The 22,453-nt window shown below is 39.1% G+C and overlaps 3 protein-coding genes and 4 long non-coding RNA genes across 10 annotated transcripts; 3 read left to right on the top strand and 4 right to left on the bottom strand.

Annotated features, from left to right (window-relative positions):
- The first annotated feature begins 1,105 nt into the window (after nt 1–1,105).
- LOC130700434 (uncharacterized) lies at nt 1,106–6,497 on the top strand. Its single transcript, XM_059496696.1, has 12 exons — nt 1,106–1,314; nt 1,546–1,626; nt 1,704–1,818; nt 1,880–2,644; nt 2,726–3,225; nt 4,745–5,003; nt 5,067–5,305; nt 5,383–5,564; nt 5,623–5,805; nt 5,864–5,975; nt 6,040–6,187; nt 6,266–6,497. The coding sequence occupies exons 4-12, from the start codon at nt 1,978–1,980 to the stop codon at nt 6,388–6,390; spliced, it is 2,415 nt and encodes an 804-aa protein (XP_059352679.1). The 5' UTR covers nt 1,106–1,314; nt 1,546–1,626; nt 1,704–1,818; nt 1,880–1,977; the 3' UTR covers nt 6,391–6,497.
- Nucleotides 6,363–7,870, bottom strand: LOC130700430 (tRNA N(3)-methylcytidine methyltransferase METTL2-like). 3 transcript variants are annotated; one of them, XM_057522478.2, is made up of 4 exons: nt 7,685–7,870; nt 6,882–7,418; nt 6,644–6,816; nt 6,363–6,586 (listed from the first exon to the last, which is right to left on the bottom strand). In XM_057522478.2, the coding sequence occupies exons 1-4, from the start codon at nt 7,777–7,779 to the stop codon at nt 6,447–6,449; spliced, it is 945 nt and encodes a 314-aa protein (XP_057378461.1). In that variant the 5' UTR covers nt 7,780–7,870; the 3' UTR covers nt 6,363–6,446. The 3 variants fall into 3 exon arrangements, with proteins under 3 accessions (XP_057378461.1, XP_057378460.1, XP_057378462.1); XM_057522477.2 differs by having other exon boundaries at nt 7,498–7,839; XM_057522479.2 differs by having other exon boundaries at nt 7,518–7,839.
- A 1,921-nt stretch (nt 7,871–9,791) lies between these two features.
- On the top strand, nt 9,792–11,587 carry LOC130700437 (uncharacterized). The gene is made up of 6 exons (XR_009003793.1): nt 9,792–9,922; nt 10,005–10,179; nt 10,280–10,383; nt 10,452–10,571; nt 10,640–10,806; nt 11,180–11,587. It is a non-coding gene; the product is annotated as an uncharacterized LOC130700437 (long non-coding RNA).
- Nucleotides 11,588–11,772: 185 nt separating this feature from the next.
- Nucleotides 11,773–12,651, top strand: LOC130700441 (uncharacterized). Its single transcript, XR_009003796.2, has 3 exons — nt 11,773–11,924; nt 11,982–12,047; nt 12,133–12,651. It is a non-coding gene; the product is annotated as an uncharacterized LOC130700441 (long non-coding RNA).
- A 3,169-nt stretch (nt 12,652–15,820) lies between these two features.
- Nucleotides 15,821–16,598, bottom strand: LOC130700440 (uncharacterized). The gene is made up of 4 exons (XR_009003795.2): nt 16,415–16,598; nt 16,138–16,358; nt 16,002–16,076; nt 15,821–15,905 (listed from the first exon to the last, which is right to left on the bottom strand). It is a non-coding gene; the product is annotated as an uncharacterized LOC130700440 (long non-coding RNA).
- Nucleotides 16,599–16,780: 182 nt separating this feature from the next.
- On the bottom strand, nt 16,781–18,502 carry LOC130700436 (uncharacterized). 2 transcript variants are annotated; one of them, XR_009003792.2, is made up of 4 exons: nt 18,248–18,502; nt 18,124–18,190; nt 17,714–17,900; nt 16,781–17,645 (listed from the first exon to the last, which is right to left on the bottom strand). It is a non-coding gene; the product is annotated as an uncharacterized LOC130700436 (long non-coding RNA). The 2 variants fall into 2 exon arrangements; XR_009003791.2 differs by having other exon boundaries at nt 16,781–17,900.
- Nucleotides 18,503–19,871: 1,369 nt separating this feature from the next.
- On the bottom strand, nt 19,872–21,317 carry LOC130700429 (uncharacterized). The gene is made up of 2 exons (XM_057522476.2): nt 21,157–21,317; nt 19,872–21,068 (listed from the first exon to the last, which is right to left on the bottom strand). The coding sequence occupies exons 1-2, from the start codon at nt 21,166–21,168 to the stop codon at nt 19,962–19,964; spliced, it is 1,119 nt and encodes a 372-aa protein (XP_057378459.1). The 5' UTR covers nt 21,169–21,317; the 3' UTR covers nt 19,872–19,961.
- Between the last annotated feature and the right edge of the window lie 1,136 nt (nt 21,318–22,453).

Raw genomic sequence — 22,453 nt, 5'->3', positions numbered from 1 at the left:
GTTGCAGATCACGCGGTGCGTCGAGTACGCGTTGTAAAACGACAACCCTTGGTTCACCTGGATGGCCGTACGAACGCGTATAAAAGGCGTGAAATCGAGATGATTGCCGTGGCCTTTATCTACATGAGCACAAACCGGAATGACAATGCTATATAGTCCGCCAAATTAGGTAAAGGTATGCGCATGCCACGTCTTTTTTTCTGGCCGCCAAATATGTTTGGTGTCGTCTAAAATATATTTCAAAAGAAAAAATTCTTGAATAATATTGGAAATTTTCACCAGGGAAATTTTCAGCTGACGCATAGCATCTGCTCTGCTAGCTGTGAGGGCCGATAAATTATAATTACAGCCAACTACTCACGTTTTAAAGGTCGAAAGCGTTTCAGAACATTCAAATAAAACGGGACGAAATAATTCGTTGTGTTTATCTAGGCAGGATATTATAAAGATCAAGAAACAAGTCAGCTGGAAACGAACGTGAATGCGTGCCGAAATCTGCATGCCAAAAGTGAAACAAGGTGGAAATTGTTTCGCATTGATTTTATTTATTCGGTATCACCGAATGTGAAAATCAATCAGAATGAAAGCGAAGTGAAACGTCGTCCGAAATCCAGTAGTTTGCGTAGTTGCCTTCTTTATTTGTGCTAAAGAATATGTTTAGAAAAAAAAAAACTGTGGCAAAACTAATATCCACTCGATAATAGATTGTTACGCTGGTTCGAATGAGACTTATTTCGTCAGATTGATGTTTTGGTAAAAAAAAAAAAAAAAAAAAAAAAAAAAAAAACAGAAGAAAAAAGGTAACAAGTGAAAGCGAAAACCTTTGTGCTGTGCATCGATTTTTATCTCGCCGTTTGGAAATTAATGACTGGAATTTGAAATCCCCATTTCGTGACTTCTTTCGGGACTTTCGTTTTGGCTTTAAGTTCCTTTTCTAATATTTGAAAACTCTGTCAAAACGTATTAGGAATTGATTTATGGCAATTACCCAGCAAGAAAATAATTTACATACTTGTACACCAATAGTGAACTTGTTCTTTAATTAAACAATTGAAACATAGATTTACCAGCAGGTTTTCCTTGTTGATGCCCAAATTTCGATAAAGTTTGCGCGGAAATATTTCCTCTTCGTAATACGCGGAACCTTTGCTGTGGAAAAGTTCGTCGTTCACCACGCTCCACCTCCATCTCCGCCATTTCACAGATGATAGTTTCCACGCAATACTAGGACAAAATTACCGTTCCATCACCTTCTTGTAAACGGTGGAAGCACACAATTCAAACATTTTAAAACGTGTGCCTTCAATTCATCTGGTAATTAAACACCGAAATCATAACATCTTATTAGGCTTTATCCGAAAGTTCCAGTAATAAATCATGGGTACCAGATGACTCATCGCCAAGCTGAGGGCGAATCGCTTTCTGTATAATGCCAAGTGTTTATATTAGAGTCTATAAATTCCGCTGAGAACATCAACGAGTTTAAAATACGATGTGTATCCTGTTTCAAGATAGCTAATGAAGCCTACTTCACCTTTTCAATAGGTGTACTGATTTGGAAAAAAGAGTGTTCAACTATTTTTCAATAGAAATTGCTGCCCAAGGACCTAGCCCCTACGTTTACTGGTAAATAATATCTAGTTAAGTTGTATTTTCTTATATTCAGTTCTGCAATTACTGATTTTTTTTCTCGGAATACTCAGCCACTCACAAATGGAGAAGGTGCCTTTCTGAGTCCACAGTGCTCCAGGGTGTGTTAAGCAGTGTTGGTAGCAGAACCGTTACACAGAAAGTTCCAAACACAATAACCATTAAAAAGTAAAAAATTTTCTTTACATTTTTTGAATAGTGAAACAATTGACAATTTCTATTGCCACAGCATTTTTTTACTGGAGTTATAGTATACAACATATCTAGTCGCCAGCACAACAACAGGAAGCACGGTTATCAAAGTGCCTCGTAGGCTCAGACTAACATATGGCAAACAAAATGCAGAGGTATGAAGCCCACATGCGACTGTTTGAACCAGAAGCCAATTTGCCAGTTCTGACTGAAGTTCCAGTATGGCCGAAAGCTGGTTTCCAGTATATTTATAAATGGGACAGTACAACTAAACGTAAAGATTGGCGAATTGATGGCTATCGATGGCGACAGAACGCCACTGTCAAATTCACGCACGGCGAAGCCAAATGTAAACGTTATTACTTCAAGTTGAAAATCGGACCTGGCAACGACTATACCAATGATTTTTCGAAACACGCGATTGAGTGTTCCCAGTACGAAAAACAGCTTTTGATATGGTATCAAGGTGACGATTCAGCTGTTGTTGCTTTTTCACATGGGAACGCCAAAAATACCGAAAAAGCATCCCGACGTTCAACGCCGTCCATCTTAAGCCAAGTGAAGATTGACAAGGAAAAGTTACCTCTGGAAGTGTATTCTGAACTGGCACATCAACCTGACGGTGACGCAATGGAGGTCTCATTAAACATTCAGCAAATCCATAATGCTCAAAAATCTGACCGAAAAATCGAACGTTTGTCATTGGATACCCTATGCAACCTGAATGACCTACGCACCGAAACCCATTTTGTTAGCGACATCCATCTAGCACCAAGCCTTCTAGTCATTTGTTTCAAAACAAGTAATTACCTGTTAATGTTTGTCCATGGCGCGATTATCATTCTATTATTTGCTTATTGTTATTTTTTAATATCATTTACAGATACAATCGACGAATTCAAGCATCTCTTCCATCGAGAAGATTTGTTTACACCATCTTTGTCATACGATAGTAGCACGTTTCAAATGGACGAGTACTATTTGTCTATCTTAACATACCGCCAAACAGAATTCGAAGACCTTCCAGTGACGCCACTTATGTATATGATCCACGAGGAAAAGGTGGAAAAGGCGCATAATTTTTTCTTTATGCGACTGAACGAACTCATCCCTGAGCTCAAAGCAGTCGAAACAATGATTGTGGCCACGGAAAACGATGAGGCCATCGTCAATGCCATGCAAAAGTATATCCCGCACGTGACAATGTTCCGTAACTGGCAGCATGCCCTTCAAGATATCAACAAGAATCTTCAGAATTTGGAAATCACAGACTGTAACGAAGTCAAAGAGTACGAAACTGACTTTATACGCCTCCTTGATCAAGAGTCTTGTGGCGATTATAAGTCAATTCTTGCTCAAATGTATTTGAAGAAATGGAAAAGGGTAAAAACAGAATTCTTATTATATTTTTTTCGATTTCGTGTCTTTACCCATTTAATTTTTTATTGTAAATAGGATTTCTCCAATTATTTCGACGAGCACATCGATGGACATATGAACAGAATGGGGGCCTGGGCTTTACGTCCGTTTGGCTTGTCACTTGACGCGATCGATTGCTCATCAAACGAATCCTTGTATTCAACGCTAAAGCGATTCGATGGATGGAAATCATACACGATAGATATGATGGTGATCTGTTTGATGAGAATAGACGAATTTTTTATGGACAAGATCACAAGAGGACGATTGGGTCTCGGCGATTATGCGCTTAGAGATCATTTGAATGAAACGTACTCTCAAGAAGATGCCGTACCAGACGCAGTATCTGTCGAACAACTCATCAACTCCATCGAATGTGAAACGAAATCACGGAGAAATATGAGAAAGCGTATGAGCGGTACAAAGCGGCCGTTTTTAATGGATTTAGAAATCAAGGAGGAAACGGAAAAGAGACGGCAGATTTCACAAGTATAAACATTTTTAAATACTCCTGTTTGTAAAAAAAAAAAAATATTTGCAATTTTTCTTTGTATTTAGGCCGTTGACACTGTTGTTCAGGAGCTGTTGGAAGACGAGGCCTAGTTTGGTGGGGAAAAAAAGTTAACCAAACAAAAATAAAAAAATGCTCAGCGAGCTACTGTTCTACGTTTCCCTGTTCAGGTCGCGATCAAGTTGTGGTTTTTATCGTCAGGTTTCTATACTTCGCTCTCTCTTTTTTTTTTTTTAATATTATTTAAAAAAAACTCTGGGCTTTTGTTTTGGCCTATTGTAGCCATTCAAATAGATTTCTTGAGACATAAATCATTGTGGGGATTTGTTTTCAAATGTTATCACTAGATTTGGCGATGCCGTTGTCAATTTAAAAATGCTGAACTAGACAGAGATTTTGCCCATCAGTTAAAGAAATCCACTATTGTTTTGCTGTTTGTGTCAAAGTATTGCAATTGACAGAATAACTCGTGGAAAATTCGAGATTTTTAGTATTCCACAAGACGCCTGAGAACTTCGAATTACCAAGATATAACCGGTATTTAAAAAAAGGTTGCAAGGTTCGTTTTAGTTTCATTTTGCTAGTTATTTTTTGGTTTTGCCACTTTGTTTTTGCCTGGTCGAACAACAGTCAATCTGGCAAGAAGTACTTCACCGTTTCCCCACTTGGCGGTGTAGAAGCATAACTTTTTGTTTCGTTTAGTTGATTTCGATTATATATTAGTTTAGTATTTATTTATTGTAAAGCATCACGTTCCTGATTTGTTCACTACGCTGTTTAAAGAGTTTACTCTTTAAATTTGTGAAAATTTCCCTTATTGATACAATTGACTTCTGTTAAATTCCAGTACCACAATGGATTATGTTGCTGATGGTACTGCTATTTTGTCCAATGAGATCCAGGTATGAACACAAAGAGTTTGGTTTTACTTTTTGACATTAGCTACGAGATCAAACGCTTTTTTTTATATAGTTACATATTCCTGAAGAAGGCATATCTGCACTGTCAACTGAATTGCTGAACTCCTTTGAAAAATCTAACCAAGAGCATAATGCTGTGAAACCTTGTAAGTTAGAGGATAACACAGATTCTAGCACAAAAGATATCTGTGTTGGTTCAGTGGTAGCTCAGCATTACAACCAACTATCAGAAAGAGGTGTGGCTGAGCGCAAAGAAAGTAGAATCTTTCATATGAGAAATTTAAATAATTGGATCAAAAGCAGAATCATTGGTTTGATGTTGATATTTCTTTAAAAATTAAAACCCAAAAAATTTCATAATTTAATTTATTTAGGAAACATATTAGACCGAATTAGAAAAGAAAATGGCCACCATTGCCGACTAAATGTTCTAGATCTAGGGTGTGGAAAAGGTGGTGATCTCTTAAAATGGGAGAGAGGACATGTTCATCATGTTGTATGTGCAGACATTGCTGAGACTTCAATTGAGCAGTGTAAAGAACGTTACGCTAAGCTAAAACATAGATCTCGCAATGTATTTACAGCGGAATTCATTGCCGCCGATTGTTCCAAGGTAAACATCTTTACATAAACAGCATTTTCGCGATCTATAATGTTTACTAGTTAATAACACCACTTTGTTTTTCATAGGAGAATATCATAGAAAGAATGGAAAACCGCGAACTGAAACTGGATCTAGTCAGCTGCCAGTTTGCGTTTCATTACTCATTTGAGTCTTTGCCACAAGCTGAACAGATGCTGGCAAATGTTTCATGCAATCTTCAACCTGGTGGCTACTTTATAGGAACAACGACAGATGCTTATGACATCATGTAAGATCCACGCAGAACACATCCTATGACATCCGGTAATGTACAGAATCTCATTCAGGCGACGACTCGGGCGCGATGATAACCCTGAAAACAGGAAGTTCGGCAACTCCATTTTTAGTGTCGAATTTCCAGACGAGACGCTTTTAGATCCCCCTCCTCTCTTTGGCGCTAAATATAACTTCCATTTAGAAGAAGTTGTCGATTGTCCGGAATTTCTTGTTCATTTCCCAACATTTGAGAAGTAACATCGCTCCATTCAATTCTTGTTGAACATTACTAATTATCGTCCTTCAATGCAGATTGGCCTCGAAGTACGGCCTCACTCTTGTACAGAAGACTAGATTCGAAGATTTTGTTCCTCAGGAATTAGATCACGGGAAAGATTTGCTCATGAGAATGAAGGCTTTAGAAGTAATCAGTCAATTAACCTTTCAAATTTAGAATTATCTAATTCTTATATTATTGGTTATCTAAGGCGTATCCTCCGTTCGCTAATCAAGAACCGGTCAGTCAAGATCATTCTGATTATCTTCATGCACAAGAATATCTGGACTCGTGCTCTAATGTAGAAGGATTCCGTCCCAAAATCGGAACGCTCTCGAAGGCTGAATGGGAAGCTGTTTGTAAGTGTCTTCGTATTCGCGGTCAAGCGCAGTCTTTTGTTGTGAAGATAAATAATCCTTTCCTTTTCGTTTTTGCAGCGCTTTACCTGGTTTACATTTTCCGAAAAGAGGATCTCAATAAAGACAGAAAACGGAGGCATTCCTCCTCTTCTAATGAAGAAGACAGTTCGGGTGATAAGGGGAAAAGACATTTATTAAACTGAAACCTCTCCACACAATATGCATCTCATAATTATTATTAAAAATTGCGACTGCACCGTTACGTTGGCTTGCGATATTTGCATTGTATCCATACACGGTACATAGTCAACTGTTTTCCTCGATTCACCAGTAACCTCCTATCGATTACATTTTGTTCCTCCACAAGGCCTGCACCTTCGAAAAGCTTTCGAAGCTCATCTAATGATGCAAAAATTATAATTTACAGATCATTCAAGAGGTGTCAGAGAATCTCACCCTGGCTGAAGAAGTACACCCTTGTACCATCGCCTCTGACGAAAAAATGTTCCGAAATGCATTTACCAGGTTTGAAACGTAACTCAGCCATATCGTAACGACCATAATCACGGAAAAATATCCGTCCTCCAGGTTTCAGCTGACGACTGAGTTGCACAATGGTTGAACTAAACCTGCAAAGCCAACAAACTGTTTAAGAGGCAAAAACGATACACTGCTTTGAACAGCGTTGGCATACTTCTCGGGGCTGATGGCGGAGAGTACGAAAATTATAAGGATTACGTCCAAGCTGTTTTCTGGAAACGGAAATTTAAAATTTTCTTCAGAAATGTCACATACAAACCCAAGACACCTGGAGGGGTCATATTGTGGATTACTCTTGACCAGCTCAACTGCCTTGGGTGCAAAATCACAACAATAAACAAAACTTTTCTTCAGTGTGTTTGCTTCTAACAAAGGAAACACAGTACTTCCAGTGCCACAACCAACTTCTAGAATTCTTAATCCAGCTATCTGACACGGGACACTTGCTTCAATAGCTTCTGTTGCACTTGAACTTTCCATATGCTCACTGCAGAGTTCTGGAAGCTCTGTAAAGAGCCAATGTCTGTCCTTAAAAAATTTGTTTTCGTGAGTGCTGTAGAAAGTGTCCCAAAACTGACTGGCTTCTTTTTCATATTTTAGAGCAACTTCTTCATCCATGAACGATGAAGAGTTGAGTTTCAACTTAGCTTCAGCTGCTTCCACCTGCTCTTCATCCCATACAACATTATCCCTAAAAAAAAGTAAACATACAAAATAAGACTAGCAATAATATTAAAACTGTTGCATCTCTATACTACTCATTAAACTACCAAGCATTATGCTGCCATACATCTTCTTGATTTTTCAGTATCCTACCATCACAGATTTCCTTTAGAGCAGGTTTCTTTCGGAATCGTGTGTGATCATAGCGAATGGGTACACAAGAGTACCAGCTGGATGGGCTTTTGGACTGAGCATATTTTTTATAGCGACGAAAGAAACCCATAATAATATTACCAGGCATTATGCTGAAACACATTTTGCGGATCGGATAAATGTCTCGTGCCAAACTGAGGTCGCTTAGGTTCACTGCTACTTGAAGATTCCTCCATTCAATTTTGCTATTCTACGAAACAAATTAAACAATTTGAACACAGCATCAAAAAGCCTTCCGTTTCGATTGCCAAAGTTGCCGTTGGGTTTCAGATTGAAATTTCGTCTGTGAAGATTCTTTTATCATTTCCTCCGATAGATGGCAAATGGCTTTCAATTAAATTTTATATTTTTTAAATTGTTGTGCTACCCGCTGAAAATTAATATATTGCTGTCCGACTTTTCTCGGTTGGGCTTAAAAATTTATTCGGGAAAAACTGAAACTCATTGGAATTGGTCAGGTAGACATGTGAACCTGGTGGTACCGGAGAAGCTGGATAGCCTTAACGGAAACTCATCATACTCCATTTTGGAATAAACTAAACAAAAGGAGCAAGAAATTAAAGTGTGTTTCCCCAAGTATTACGCATTTTTCCTTTTTTTAAGTTAAATCTTGATTTGGATGATTACTTTAAATTTGTTTAAAAACATTTAATTTGTGACGGATATAATTTCTCGTAATGACTTTTGCGTCCACAAGAGGCGCCTTAAACCGTGGCTCATCGAGCAGTTTTTTTTTCAGGCATATTTCTAGATTGGCTTAACGCGTGTAGTCTGCTGTCTACCTTCCTCGCTAGATTTCACTTCTTGACGTCGCGGCTTTGGCGATTTTTGGCATTTAATTTACTAAATTTTCAACGCTTTTCAAGGTACGCTTATTAGATGTTATAGATTAATAAGCGATACTTATAGATAATAATAAATAATTGATACAAATATTTGAATAATTTTGACTTGGACAAGTTTTGTTGTCTTTGAAAGATTAAGATTGTAGTATTGGCATTAAACATCCATCTTTGTTTTGGTCTCTATATAATCTAATTTGTTTCATTCTGATCTACATTTTTTCTTTCCAGGGTCACAAGGTAAGCGTTTTCTTGTATTCCTAGTGTGATTACTTTAAACTATGGTTTTGTTTAACAGTGTGAAGGACATTTTGCCAGAGAATGTCCACAAGCTGGTTGGGGCGGTGGTAGTGGTCCGTTGACGTCACAAGTTTTTGGTGCTTTTTATAGTATGGGGAAGGGGGACATTTCTCGAAGGATTGTTCACAAGAGGGCCGCGGCGGTGGTGGAAGTCGTACCTGCCATGAGATAAACAAAAAACAAAAAAACAACATTTTTAGTGCTCATTTTTAATGAAGAAGAGGGCAATGTAGCAAGGGATTTTCCTCAAAGAGGATGCATTGGTGGCAGCAATTGCTACAGTGGAAACATCAATTGTATCTTCACTAAAATACTTTATGTTCCAGTGTTCATTGTTTTACTCCTAGTGTAAAGAAGCTGGCCACACCTCGAAAGGCTGCCCAAATCTCTTCAGTGAATTGACGGAAGATGGAAATCCTCGTGAGCAATACATTCCGGAAGCTGTGACGTGCGATGAAAAGGAACCATTTAAGGGCATCGTCTGTGTGGGAACGCCTTAACAATTTTGATAAAGTCGTCCTCCAGGTAAGCCATTTCTCAAAACTGTATTTTTTTTTATTTAAAAATATCTATTGGGTTTGCCTTAGCTTACAGGAAAAGATGTACCTCAATACATAACATTTGAAGAAGCCGGCCTGCGCCAACTACTACTTCAAAACATTAAGAATTCTGGCTACATAAAACCAACACCTATTCAGAAAGCTCCAGTTGCAGTTATTCTTGCCAAAAGAGATTTAATTGCTTTTGCTGTCACGGGCTCCGGCCAAACGGTAATCCAATTAATTAACGCTGTGTAATTTTGAAACGATGCCCTCGTACTGACTTGATTCGAATGGTTCGGTATGAACCGGCTATGTTCAAGTAAAAGTAATTTTGAATGGGCACGCCGGTGATTGCGAGATCTAAGATACTCAACAAACCCTTCGTGATATTCGTTGATCAAGTCATCTAAAATTTTACATTTTTCATGTAGGCGGCGTACATGGTACCGGTTATGAACATATTGTTAGTTGTTTTTATAATTTTTAAGTTTTATTGTTTTTATAATTTAGTACAATTAGGCAACGTCTACTTAGAAAAAAGGGGAGAAAAGAAAAGTGTAACCGTCTGACTCGTTCGTCAAATGGACGGAGCACGAGAAATGTAGAATTCGCCATGTTGGTGGGGTACTCTAAAGGTAAGATTTAACTTAAATTTAATTCTTGATAAACTTTTGGATTTTAAAATTTTGCCAAAGAAATTTAATGTCATTCATTTAGATGTATTGATGCGTACTAATTACTGCACAACGTGTCCAGTTTTCGAAAGTACGAACGGTGTCGAAAGTTGTAAAACATTGTTTTTTTCAATACAGCTTTGAATATTTGGATGTATGGTAGTGGCCACGTATCATGTCTTGGATGTATGGAATGTTTCACATTAATTCTCATGCAGGTATGTGATTTACTTTTGAAGTAATTTTTGAAAGTTTAAAAGATAGAAAGCTGAAAGTGGTGTATGAACTATTCATTCATTTGTATTTTCTCTTTCATAGCTTCTACAGAGTGTGGTAATTTATTTACAAATGGTAACCATGGTTGGGTATGAGGTCAGGTTTTCTTGTATGAATGCCATTCCCTATCTGTACTTCTATTTTTGGTAGGGAAGTATTTTAACCATCTCATTTATGAAAATCCTACCTGCTAATTGTGTTTGTCTGCCCTTAGACAGGTGACGGTTTTGTGGTGTTAGTTGGTTTGAGAGAGATTGCTGGAGGTCACCTCCCCCATTTGATTTCTCCAGTTGTTGTTACTGGTGTTCCGAAGGTTCAAGTTATTCTAGACCAGGTTTGGTACAACTAGACTTTTATGATTGCAAATGTCTGTTCATTTAGGTTTTTCCATCTCATTTGTAGAATTTCTGCCAGCCAGACATGTTTGTCGGTTTTGCCTTGGCATTTTAGCTGTGCAGTGGGAAAACATGGCCAACCCCCATGCGGGGTGTATGTGGTTTTGTAGTGAGTCCACCTAAAGGAATGGACTACCTCCCTATAGAAGGTTGAATCGGAGATGACAGATATAGGTAAACGATTCAAACTCTTTCAGTCATGCGAAGGTCAAAGGAAAGTGAGGGAGCTGTCTCAGTCGATTCGTTTCCATCTTCGAGAACCGGTTGAGATTCACGCCTTTCAGGTCCATTGAGAATTCATATTAGGGTGATAAGCGTACCAACCGTAACGTTCGTTAATATGACACCGATAGATGTTACTGCAGGGCGCAACAGCACCTCAACGATTTCGTTATATACACGTTCGATGGTTTTATTCTCACACTTGAAAGAGGATCTTTGGTTCGTCCAGTCTTCGGGTTGATGACTGCTGTGGAGATAAAAGATCTAGATGATGTAAGTTTTAAAGGAAATATTGTCTTAATTTTTTTTTTTTTTTTTTACTTAGGAAAGCACTCACCACAGTCACTTTAAAGTTTGGCGTAACCAGGCCGGCCGCTAGCAGTCAAATGCGGTGGGTGACGTTTAAGAGTGTGATTACATGGAATGCAAGTTTCACACGTCGGAGGGAGACGGGTAAGAAGACTCACCGGCATATTGACAATCAGAATCTCTGTCACACTAAGTCATTGAATCAACAACAAACAATTAGAGAATCGAGCAAGAAAAAAAAAGCGCCAGTAAATGATAACTAATCTTCATGGATTTGTTCTCCATTGTCATGGCAACTGGTATAAAAAAAAAAGAAGTGGAAACCGCTGTTTCACCATCGTTCTACACGGTTAGGATGTACTGAAAGATTAGAACCGTATCACCTGGGAGGTAAAGATCAACATTAGATTAAAGATTTAATTAGTCCCACTTAAACATCCCCAACAAAAAAAAGGAAACACATTTGTTGGCGGCACTAAAGGTGATTGGCCCGCTGGCTACTCTCCAATCCGGAAGGAAAAAAGGGAAAGGTACGGAAAAACAAGTGAGTCATCGCTCAAAAATGTTTTGAGGATCCATGTTTCTACCTTTACCGTGGAGACGGATTGGCCTTCAGCATCGAGGCATTTCAAATTCAGATGATGAAACCATTTTCTCGTCTTCTATCCTTCATTCCAAAACTTTCGCAATGGCTTTGGGAGATAACGTCTTACACTACCTTTCAACGAATTCCCTACGCAGTCAGCTTTTTCTGAAAAAAGGTACAAATAACACGTTGCCTGCTGATATTATATTTGTGATTTTTAATCCTTTTTTAGAATTGGTAAAATTATTCCAGGGGAGCGATGAGCAAGGCACTTTTGAACTAGTAGGGGGCAGGAACAGTAAGTGAGTCGATCGTAGAGAGCTCATCGATCATCCTAATCACTCATTTTCTTATCTTGTCATTCATTTATTGTTTCATCACAGAAATGGGTGTGTCATAGAAACTAGTTTTCTTTTCGACGCCAGCACGTGAGTAATATATTCCGGAAGCTATGACATGCGATAAAAAAGGAACTGTTTAAGGGAATCGTCTGTGGGGGACGCTTTAACAATTTTGATAAATTCGTCCTTCAGGCAAGCCATTTCTCGAAACTGTATTTTATGATTTAAAAATATCTATTGGGTTTGCTTAATTATTTATTATTAATTATTATTGTTTCCTTGGATCCGTTTTGAGTGAGCATTCCACTGATCAAGGTTCGCAGGATTCTGGATTTCAAGATCAATCCCGAAGACGTTCGAGAGCTAAAGAAGATTTATTAAAAGAGAACCGTATTGACCTTAGTGCAAAAATGCGGCACAGAAACTGCTCAGAGAATGAATAACTCGAAATTTCTTGAAGTGCCATACACCTGTTAACTTTAACCGATGCCTAAGAGAAACGTTTTCGTGCTCATATTTATATGCGGCGACAATCAACAGTTGTGGTTTTACGCTTTTAATTAGGTTTGTCCTTTTATGAGAAAATATATTGGCAAAAGTGGCAAAGGTGAAGGTAAAAGTGACGAGATCCTGATTGATTGATTCCTGAATGAGATCAGCGTTGCGTAATGCCAGAGCGCGATGCACAACCCCATCGCACATTTTGAAGTTCGGAACGCCACGACGACTGATATTTACGAACTGAGGGAAACTTAACATTCGTAAACCGAATTGGGCGGGCAGGAGGTAATACCTAAATTGTTAGAATTTTGTTATCAGATGGCGGTACAGGTTCTCTACGACCGACCTAAATAAATGATTAATTAGTGAACAAAAATTGTCATTGACAGAATGGGTCGTCAAAGGGCGTTACATATTTACCGTTTAATGTTACCGCGCGAAGAATAGACATGATTTTTTATGGAATATGGACCCTCATACAGTATAGCCATCTAGCGGTATAAAAGTACTGCCGAATAATTGACGCAATACTAGCGCGCCAGTACACTACAACGCTATCGCGGTGTAGGAGACAGTCGGGCTTTCTGCTGTATCGCAGGTAGGTTGAGAGAAGTCGGGCCTATTTTGTCGGGCTTATTTTTAAGCTAAACTTCTTGAATACCGGGAACTGTTGAGTGAAGTAAAATTTGATTCCTTACCAATAGATGGCTACACTGTTTGGTGAGTCGTCTGCGGTATAAGTTCTAGGTTTACCAAATGTATGCTTGCAGCCTAGTTGTTATACTGGTGTGTAATTGTATGGCGATCCGTTTTACCCCCCCCCCCCCCCCCCAAAAAAAAAAAAATGCGAGAAAAAAAGAAGGTTTTGTCTATCGAAAAAGTATTTTTAATGCTATTATTTTGCATTCACAGAATTTTAGCGGGGGCTCAAGTCAAGTCTGGAAGTGTTACAGGATGGAAGAGTGAGCCTACAGTTGAAAAAACACTGAAAGTGCATTACCATTAAGGTATGAGGTAAAGTAATAGAGTATGCAAATTGTCTAATGAAAAGTACCATCTTGTGTGAATGAATCCTGTGTAACAGTAATCCTTTATGGTTCTGTCACAACTAGAAGCCTCAAATAATTCTGCTTCTCTTGCTAAAGAACAACTTGTCCTTTACGTTCAGAGTGTCGGTGAAGCTGGGTACTTAAATGGCCCTAAAGATGTTTCACTTCACTGGCGTTGCAGCGATGAACATCATACATGGACTCTTTAGGTATGAAAGGAATTTTCTTGAAAAATTTTTGAATTTATGACGAAGTATTTCTGCTCCTTTTTGCCAACCATGTCTAATCTACAAAAAAAAAATTTATCCAATAGGAAAGGATTTTCAGCATACTGGGAACTCAACTTTTAACAATGCAACATTCTAGGGGTGCTATTTTATCATTCAAGAGCCTTATACAATGATTTTCATCTGCAATTTGTATGGCCTTTCCAAAGCTTCTGCCAGAAGTTGAATCTATGAGTCATGTAAGTCACGTGAGCAACAATTGAGATGCTTAATGGTGTTGTTTTTTTTTTCTCAGTATAGGTTAATAGTAACGTTGGATCTGAAAAGATTCTTGGTTGGGGCAAGACACTGAATAAATTGTAATGATTGGATGGACGACATGACATTTCTATACTTCATTCGGATTCTCGAGACGGTATTTTATATTTAAAAAATTGAAGTGCATATCTGGGCTCCCTTCCTTTCCGTAGCCCCGTTTCCCCTTGACTCGTAATAAGCCCGTAGGGGGTCATGCCCCTACTGTACGGTATATATAAAAATAACATATACCGAGGTTTGGAGGGCTCTGGCCGGAAAGGGGACGTGGAGGTCCGCTTAGTCCGATGATGTGTTCACGGAGGGCGACGTGGCTACCCACAAATCCGAACTAAAGGTTAATCGCTCCAGTAAAAATGTTCCATATCTTCGGCTCTTCTTCCGGCTTCTCTTAGCCAATCACCGGGTAATCTCCCCGGTGGGTCAACAAGGCAGTGTCTCCCCCTGCCTGGGTTGACGGCAACTTTTGAAAGGGCTTTTGTGCCTTTTTAAAGTTGCAAAAATAATTCTAATGTACAGAGAATTGTCAATAAATTTTTTTTTTTTTAAAATATTTTTTGCAAAATCTGTTTCTTTCATTGTCTGTGTTTGCTGTGTTCACACATCATATTTATCAATTTTTTTTATTTAGCTTGCTAAACTCACCTTTCTTGTTTATGCCACTATTGATGGTAAGCATTGTTTCCATTGAATTATCGTATACTTGCATTACTATACTGAGATTCGAACCTCAGAAATCTGACATCACAGACCAGCGCTCTTCCACTGAGCTATTAGGTACTGTATAAATAATAATTCACATATGAAAGCATATGTACGTATGCAGTTTAAACAAGGTCTTTTAGGAAGAAATTATTTAATTACTAACATTGTAGTTGGCTTAATTGTAAAGCATTGGACTGGTGTGCCGATGGTCTAGGGTTCGAATCCCAAAACAGTTGATAGATATAGTGATAAAAATAAAAACAAAATTCATGTGAAAATAAAGCATTTTATTGTCCCTCCATCCACCCTCAAATCCACCACTAATATTTACATTTTAAAATACAATACATACATACATACATACATACATAACTAACTAACAGGCTGGCTGCCACGCCACTAACAACTACACTATCTACGTCGCTATCAGAAAGATAGCGACCAAGGGGGACTGTCCGCTGACAAGTCCGGGCTGATGAAATGGTGGAGACCGTTGTGGAAACGCACATCCCGGGTCTCCACCACACATCGAGAAAAGGGAGTCCCTAAGGTGCGTTGCCTAATAAGCCTTACGGCCAATCTTGGGCAGAGGCAACTGCCCCACCTCATGGCAGATAGGCCATGAGGCAGAACAGCGCGGCCCGTCCCTACACAGCTTTAAAAAAAAGGGGATCAATATGGCGTGGCAGCCAGCATGTTAATTAGCACAACAAATTAAACACTACAAAATACAAAGATACCATAAAGAACAGGCGATGACGTGGCGACCACGAGGCGACGGGCGAGGCGATGATGGCGCGACGGGCCAAGAGATGACGTGGCGACGGGCGAAGCGAAGACGGTGCGAGGCGAAGACGGGGCGACGGGCGAGGCGAAAACGGTGCGACGGGCGAGGCGAAGACGGGGCGACAGGCGAGGCGAAGACGGGGCGACGGGCGAGGCGAAGGCGACGGGCGAGGCAAAGATGGGGCGACGGGTGAGGCGAAGACGGACGGGGCGAAAAGCCTGGTAAAGACGGCTGAATAATGTAAATGACAAATATGAAAAAAAAAACGTGTCACTACATGTGGAATATGAAATTATTGGTGTCATTATAACAGAGACGGTAATTTACCTACACCTGTTGTCTGAATACTGCAAAACCTGTAGTGCTCGTAATTTTGCTGTAGAAGGTAAAGGCTTTTCAGACCTACGATAGGATATGAAATTAAAAGAAAGGCAACACTAGATAAGCCTCGAACTTAAGATACCAAAAGGGATTGGTTTTGATGTCCAGGTCTACCTGTGTTGGTTAAGCTTTGGAAACCAAACAAAGAGGTACACAATCCATTTATCAGATTAAAGTTGATTTTGATGGCTAGGCAAAAGGGTAGTTGAATTGGACAGTGGTGTGCTGATTCAAGGAATGCACATCGCTGGTGATCTTCTTCCAGGTTAGCATTCTTTCCATTATAAGTTTCACAAGCTAGATCTTGAAGTCAGAATCATGCCAAATGGTATACTAATGGCCACGTACAAGTTAAATACCTCTAAACAACAGAGTAGCACGATGGAATGCTAACACCATAGTTTTTTAACAGAGCAATCTGTGACTGTTTGGAATTGGCATCTTGCATAGCTTACAAGATTGCCTGTTACAAAAAAAAATAACTATTTGGTGTGCTTCACTTCCTAAAACTAACACAAGGAGTAAAACACTTGATAGACGTTAGTTTTATATAACTTTCCACTCGATTATAACATTTTTAACGAAAACTTTCAAACACAGGTTTCAATGCTCACACCACTGTCACAGGTAAACAAAACACCATTTTAGAAGCGCGCCAGCGACATCTAGTTTTTTTGTTTACAACCAAAATAAAAGCGAAACAAAAAAGATTTAGGGAACAATTGTTTATTCAAAAACCAATATATTCTCATGAAAATACATGATTTGGAAAGGAAATTTCAAAAGAGTGTCAACTGCGTCTTTTTACAAGCGAACCTGATCAACATCAAACTGTAGTTTTAGGATAAACTGATTTTACATGTTTTTGTTTAAAATGGTACTTTCCATCTCTTGCCAGCTGTTTGTCGTATGAATAGCCACACGCACGCACCAAGTTTTTTTTTTGTGCCTCGCCGGTTAAAAAATGAAAATACAAAATTACAAGGTTAAAGAAATTAACGTATTACTAGGGAATCAAATGGTGGCCATATAATATGATTAAAAATCACGAAACAGTAATTTTCATATAAGAAATAACGATTCGGTATTGCGTATCCCTGTGTGCCCTTAGCGCTAATACCCATTTAACGACAAACGTGACAAGAAAAGTAAAGAACGACATTAGTTTTTTGTGCCAGTCCCCACAATCAAACGGTTGAATGTAAGAAGTATGAAACACGCTGAAAATAGCACAGAGAAAACAGCGGATTATCTATTTTCCCTGTAAAAGCTTTCCATGTGACATACTGCCCAAAAGCGATTTTGAGAAATAAATGACGAGTGAGAAACAACACATTGCCTAATGACGAATGGTAATCAGCTAAGAAGCGTTAGTTTTACCATTAACATGAATCATCGGCACCATCGAAATGACTCTTTACATCGAATAAACACATTGTCTAAAGAAGAACGATAATCGAGTAAATCCATCATTCAGTCTTACCATGAACGAGAATCATCGGCGCAACCAACCTTGATGCAGCGAAGACGCTATGACAAACGTGAAAATACAACGGCAGTAGATGCAATGCAGATCAATATCTGGGATTGCTTAGATGAAGAAATTTCTGAAATGCTGATGAAGATCTTTTAAATGTGGTGCCCACAAAACATATTACCTTTTGAAGGACAATTTCCTTAGATTTAGGGCAAAATCAAAACATCTGCCAGCCCTTGTGAACCCACTACTTTGTGGCTGCTGGTGCATTTTTCACGGAAACTTCAACTTTGTTCATGTGTTGTAACTGCTGCAAGTACTAGCTGTAATTGTTCTGCTGTAATGGAAGTCCATCAACATTAAGTAACCTGGACAGAAAAATTCAAATCAGAACAAAACAGTCTATTACTTATATTATAGAGGCCAAAACAAAGATGGATGTTTAATGTGAACACTACAATCTTAGTCTTTCGAAGACAACATAATTTATCCTTCTCAAAATTAATCAAATATTAGTATCATCAGTTTATTCACAAGTCAGTAAGCACAGATTACTGTGGACAATTCGAAATTGAAAAACATAATACATACCTACCAAGGTGAATTGAAATTCCGATTACATTCCTGACCCATGTACTATACGGCACTTCTAGTTTTTCTAATAAGATTAAATCATGTCAAAACGTTAAATTGTTGTGCATATTGTTTATATTACCTCTCATTAGCGTATCTTGAATAGCGTTGAAGTATGAGTAAATTTAATGCTGAAAATCGCCAAAACCACGATGTCAAGAAGTATAATCTAGCGAGGAAGGCAAACAGCACCCTTCTCGCTTTTAACAAATCTAGAAATGTCTGACAAAAATAAAAATTAAACGGATTGCCATATTGCCATACTAACTCACTAATTATATCTAATTTGATACTGCCATTTAGTGTCAAAGATTTCGTCGAATTCCAAGCCAAGGAAATAATCACCAAATTTTGGTCACGTTCCGCCATCTAGGTGTCGAGAAAACAAACAAGCTTGACAAAGCAGTCGGTCTCTGTTGCAACTTTCACTTCTAATAATTGAAATGCCATAAGGCTCACGTGTAAAAGATAGCAATTTTCGTAATCCTTGCTTCATTTAGTTAAAAATACATTTTTCCGATTCGGAATTGAGCGCTGATCACGAATATCAGCTTTGTTTTGACATTGGACTTAACAAAAAGGAGAAAAACGAAAAAAATAACCGTGGGAAAATTGCCTCAAAAACCGTCAAAAATCGACCATCGTTGGAATTGCTTGAAAATGACAGAATATACTCAGAATCGACTGCTGATTCCGAGAAAATTAGTATTTTTTTCATAACATCAACCGTTTTGGAAATACATTGAATTGAAAAGCCTTGATGTGTCATGCTAGTGCTGTAGCGTACTGCCGCGCCAGTCGTTTTCAATTCAGTGTATTTCCAAAACGGTTGATGCTATGAAAAAAATAGCAATTTTCTTGGAATCAGCATTCGATTTTGGGTATATTCTGTCATTTTCAAGCAATTCCAACGATGGTCAATTTTTGACGGTTTTTGAGGCAATTTTCCCACGGTCATTTTCTTCGTTTTTCTCCATTTTGTTAAGCCCAATGTCAAAACAAAGCCGATATTCGTGATCAGCGTTGAATTCCGAATCGGAATAGTGTATTTTTAACTAAATTAAACAAGGATTACGAAAATTGATATCTTTTACACGTGAACCTTATGGCATTTGAATTATTAGAAGTGAAAGTTGCTACAGCCCTTACCCTAGCCGCCAAATGTTAGTCACTGAAGCCCAATATAGTAAAACTGAATATAGTACCAATAGATGGCTATACTGTTTGACACACCGTCTGTGATAGAAATTCATGGTCCATAATTCTTATTCTTTGTCGATTCTTTCGCGAGGTGATGTTAGAACGTAAATGTTTTACACGTAATTTGACTCAACACTGTTGGGCAGTTGGTGTAGGACATCCACCATTTACACTGCCTATGCATCGTTACAAGCTATATTCTTTAAGGGAATTCTTACCAATTTTTGGAAAACTAGGAATCTACTTTATTATTTGGTGGCGAAATATTCTACAAATAAGAAAAAAATACTTTGAATTCCTTAAGAATAAGAAGTATTCTTTTTCCCATTCTTGTTGGCAGCACTCTGCAGAGGCCAAGAGCCTTTACGGAAAATAACCTAAGAAATAGAGTAGAAGAGGAGGTGAACAATTCTGATCAATTCTCCAATTGATAATTTAACGATTGCCTAGAAGTTTATTATGTTTAATACTGACGTCAAAAAAATTTTGACATAGATAAAATGCGTGGAGAGAAAGAATAGAAAAAAAAAACAATACAAAACATTTATGTACAGACGGATGCTCTTTTGGCTCTAGATCACGGATCTTTTAGTATATCAAACAGAACTTGAGTACGATCTGACACGATTCCGCGCCTCTTTGACAAGGGCTAGATGTTCTCTACGAGCTTGCACCACTTCGGCAGTATCCTGAACGACGGATGGAATGGTACTTACGGCATGCTGAAAAACGGGGACGGCAGGGGCCTGCGGAAGAGCGTTGGATACAACTTGGAAACCACTTGCTCCGGCTGTGTAGTAGACGATAACCGGTTGGCCGTCGGGATCGATGTAGGCGTAATGACCCATTTGGTTACCAGAAGCATCGCGGAAATTGGATGCCGATTGGTCGGCCGTCACGTGGCCGAAAGCCGCCTGACCAAACTCATCTTGCGAATGGAATTTGCTGATGATCGGAGATGATACCGGACCATGTTGGACAACTGCTGAGGTCGGCCCTGCAATCGAGTGAGCCTCTGCGTGGACAGCAGTAGCTAGTGGAACAGCGTTAACAGGGAAAGACGAGTCAGCGGGAACTGCTGGTTGCTGGAAAACAGAAGCAGCTGGTTCAACATTCAGAGGTGCTACGCGAACAACTGGAACGGCAGCTTTCTGATGGCTATGATAAGTTTCATAATGGACCATTTGTGTAGGTGTCGAATAGTATTGTCCAGAGCTACGACGATGGCGACTCTTAGCGGCTGCATTGCGGGATTTTGCTTCAACTATAGCCGCGAAATGTAAACGTTTAGCTTCTTCAACTTCCGGAGTGTCGGACACGGGAACCATGGGAGGAGAGGAAACGGCTTGCATTGGGGCTTGAGGCAAGTTATTTGAAAGGACGCGGAATCCTCCCGCATCGGCTATGTAACTGACGCGGACCTCTTTCCCATCCGGATCGATGTACGCCCAACTGCCGACTTGGTTACCCCACGCATCTCGGAAGTTGGCGGCTGCTTGTCCAGGGTAAGCATAACCATAAGAAGCTTGGCCAAGCTCATCCTGGGCGTGATATTGCGTAGCAGAAAATGCGGCAGGTATCCAAGTGGCAAAAGGTGCCGATGAGAAGCTCGTCGAGGCTGCATTGGTGAACGGATGAAAAGCCGCCGGCTGACAGTGGGAAAGAGGCACAGCCAAAATGATGGTCAACAACGGCAATGCCATCTATTGTGCGTTCCCGTTAAAATCATAATTTGAAAGAGACGTAAATGTTTGCAGTTATAATGAAACAAGTTATTAAAATAATAATTACAGTTGATTGCATGTTGATTCGCTAGGTAAGTTGCTCGAAAGCGCTCTCACGGGAGGTTTGGTTATCAACTGGTTGCTTCTTGTTCAGCGGAAGGCATTTTATACTTTTGGTTCCAGGCGAACAGCAACAACGAGAATCATCGGGACAAGGGCGACTCCATGATCTCGTTCTGTTGTTTAACATAAATGAAAAAATAAGAAAATATATGCAACCGATTATCGCGGGATGGGGTGTGGATAGGCTCATTGTTCCTTCCGCCTTTCTAAAAATACCTCAGAAAAGAAGACGCCAAGTCTTTTTTTCCAGCGTAAGATAACCTTGCATCTGCCATTAAAGGGTACGATTTAAAGTGTCCTTTCGCAAAGGATCGTTACACATAGGCTACTCACAATGCTGGACATGACTATGCACTTTGTAACGTTGGTTGTGCAAAATTCAAAAGCGGCCACACCCTTTTTTTTCCACATGACGGCCGTCACCTTCATGGTAATTTACGAAGAAACGAAAGATAAGGCGTGACCTTCTTTTAATCTATCTATATAGAAGCTGTTAAAAAAAAGAACAGCTGGATGGTTTTAGCCTTGAATTCGGTTTAGGATCGTTTGTCTTCGTAAATTTCCTCGATGTATTTTTATACGGGTAACAACGCTACTGCGAAAGGATATCTTCTTTATTTCTGTGCAATAAAAAAAGAAAGCGACCGTAGCCCTGAAAATCACCAATCAATGTCCTTCACTAAACAATACGGCGCCCGTATCCTTCCAAATCAGGAAGTGGTGAATCGGATCCAACTTCTTCTCTTTCAACAAAATTGTGTTTTAGGCAGTTCAGAAATGATCGCGTTAGAAGGTTTTGTAGGGTTAAAATAATGACAATGTTGATCTCGATAACATTCTAGGATTTGTTTGTTTTCCAGTAATAGTTCTTCCATGAGACAGTCAAATGGAATGCAAGAAAGACAAATATTTAGCGTTTCCATTTTTAAACGTAACTCATGAAAGAATTACATCGGTAGTTTCCGTAAAACAAAATCTGTATAACAAAACGTTCCCAAATTTCTTACATTAATCGATAAACGCATCGTAATTAAACCTGTTATTTTATGGCTGGAATAAAAATTAATTAAGCATTTAAATCATTCGTCGTAGGACGTCAACAACACCGAATTAAAAGAAACCAAAACTGTGGATGTAAAAGTTAGCTAACCAGCGAAAACAACAGGAATTATTACATCACGTTTGGATAACGTCTGCCCTATTACATAAAATCCTAAACCCTGCAGTACAGACGGTAACGA

Source organism: Daphnia carinata, chromosome 8 (genome assembly GCF_022539665.2).
Source record: "Daphnia carinata strain CSIRO-1 chromosome 8, CSIRO_AGI_Dcar_HiC_V3, whole genome shotgun sequence".
NCBI lineage: Eukaryota > Metazoa > Arthropoda > Branchiopoda > Diplostraca > Daphniidae > Daphnia > Daphnia carinata.
This window is presented reverse-complemented; position numbering and strand designations above follow the sequence as displayed.

Excerpts from the sequence above, each read along its gene's own strand:
- LOC130700430 (XM_057522477.2), bottom strand. The coding sequence starts at position 7,706 with ATGTGTTTCAGCATAATGCCTGGTAATATTATTATGGGTTTCTTTCGT. Across the intron at positions 6,817-6,881 it reads TCCGCCATCAGCCCCGAGAA|GTTTAGTTCAACCATTGTGC; the intron begins GTATGCCAACGC and ends TTGGCTTTGCAG. Across the intron at positions 6,587-6,643 it reads GGTGTACTTCTTCAGCCAGG|ATGAGCTTCGAAAGCTTTTC; the intron begins GTGAGATTCTCT and ends TTGCATCATTAG.
- LOC130700434 (XM_059496696.1), top strand. The coding sequence starts at position 1,978 with ATGGCAAACAAAATGCAGAGGTATGAAGCCCACATGCGACTGTTTGAA. Across the intron at positions 2,645-2,725 it reads AGTCATTTGTTTCAAAACAA|ATACAATCGACGAATTCAAG; the intron begins GTAATTACCTGT and ends TATCATTTACAG. Across the intron at positions 6,188-6,265 it reads GGCTGAATGGGAAGCTGTTT|CGCTTTACCTGGTTTACATT; the intron begins GTAAGTGTCTTC and ends TCGTTTTTGCAG.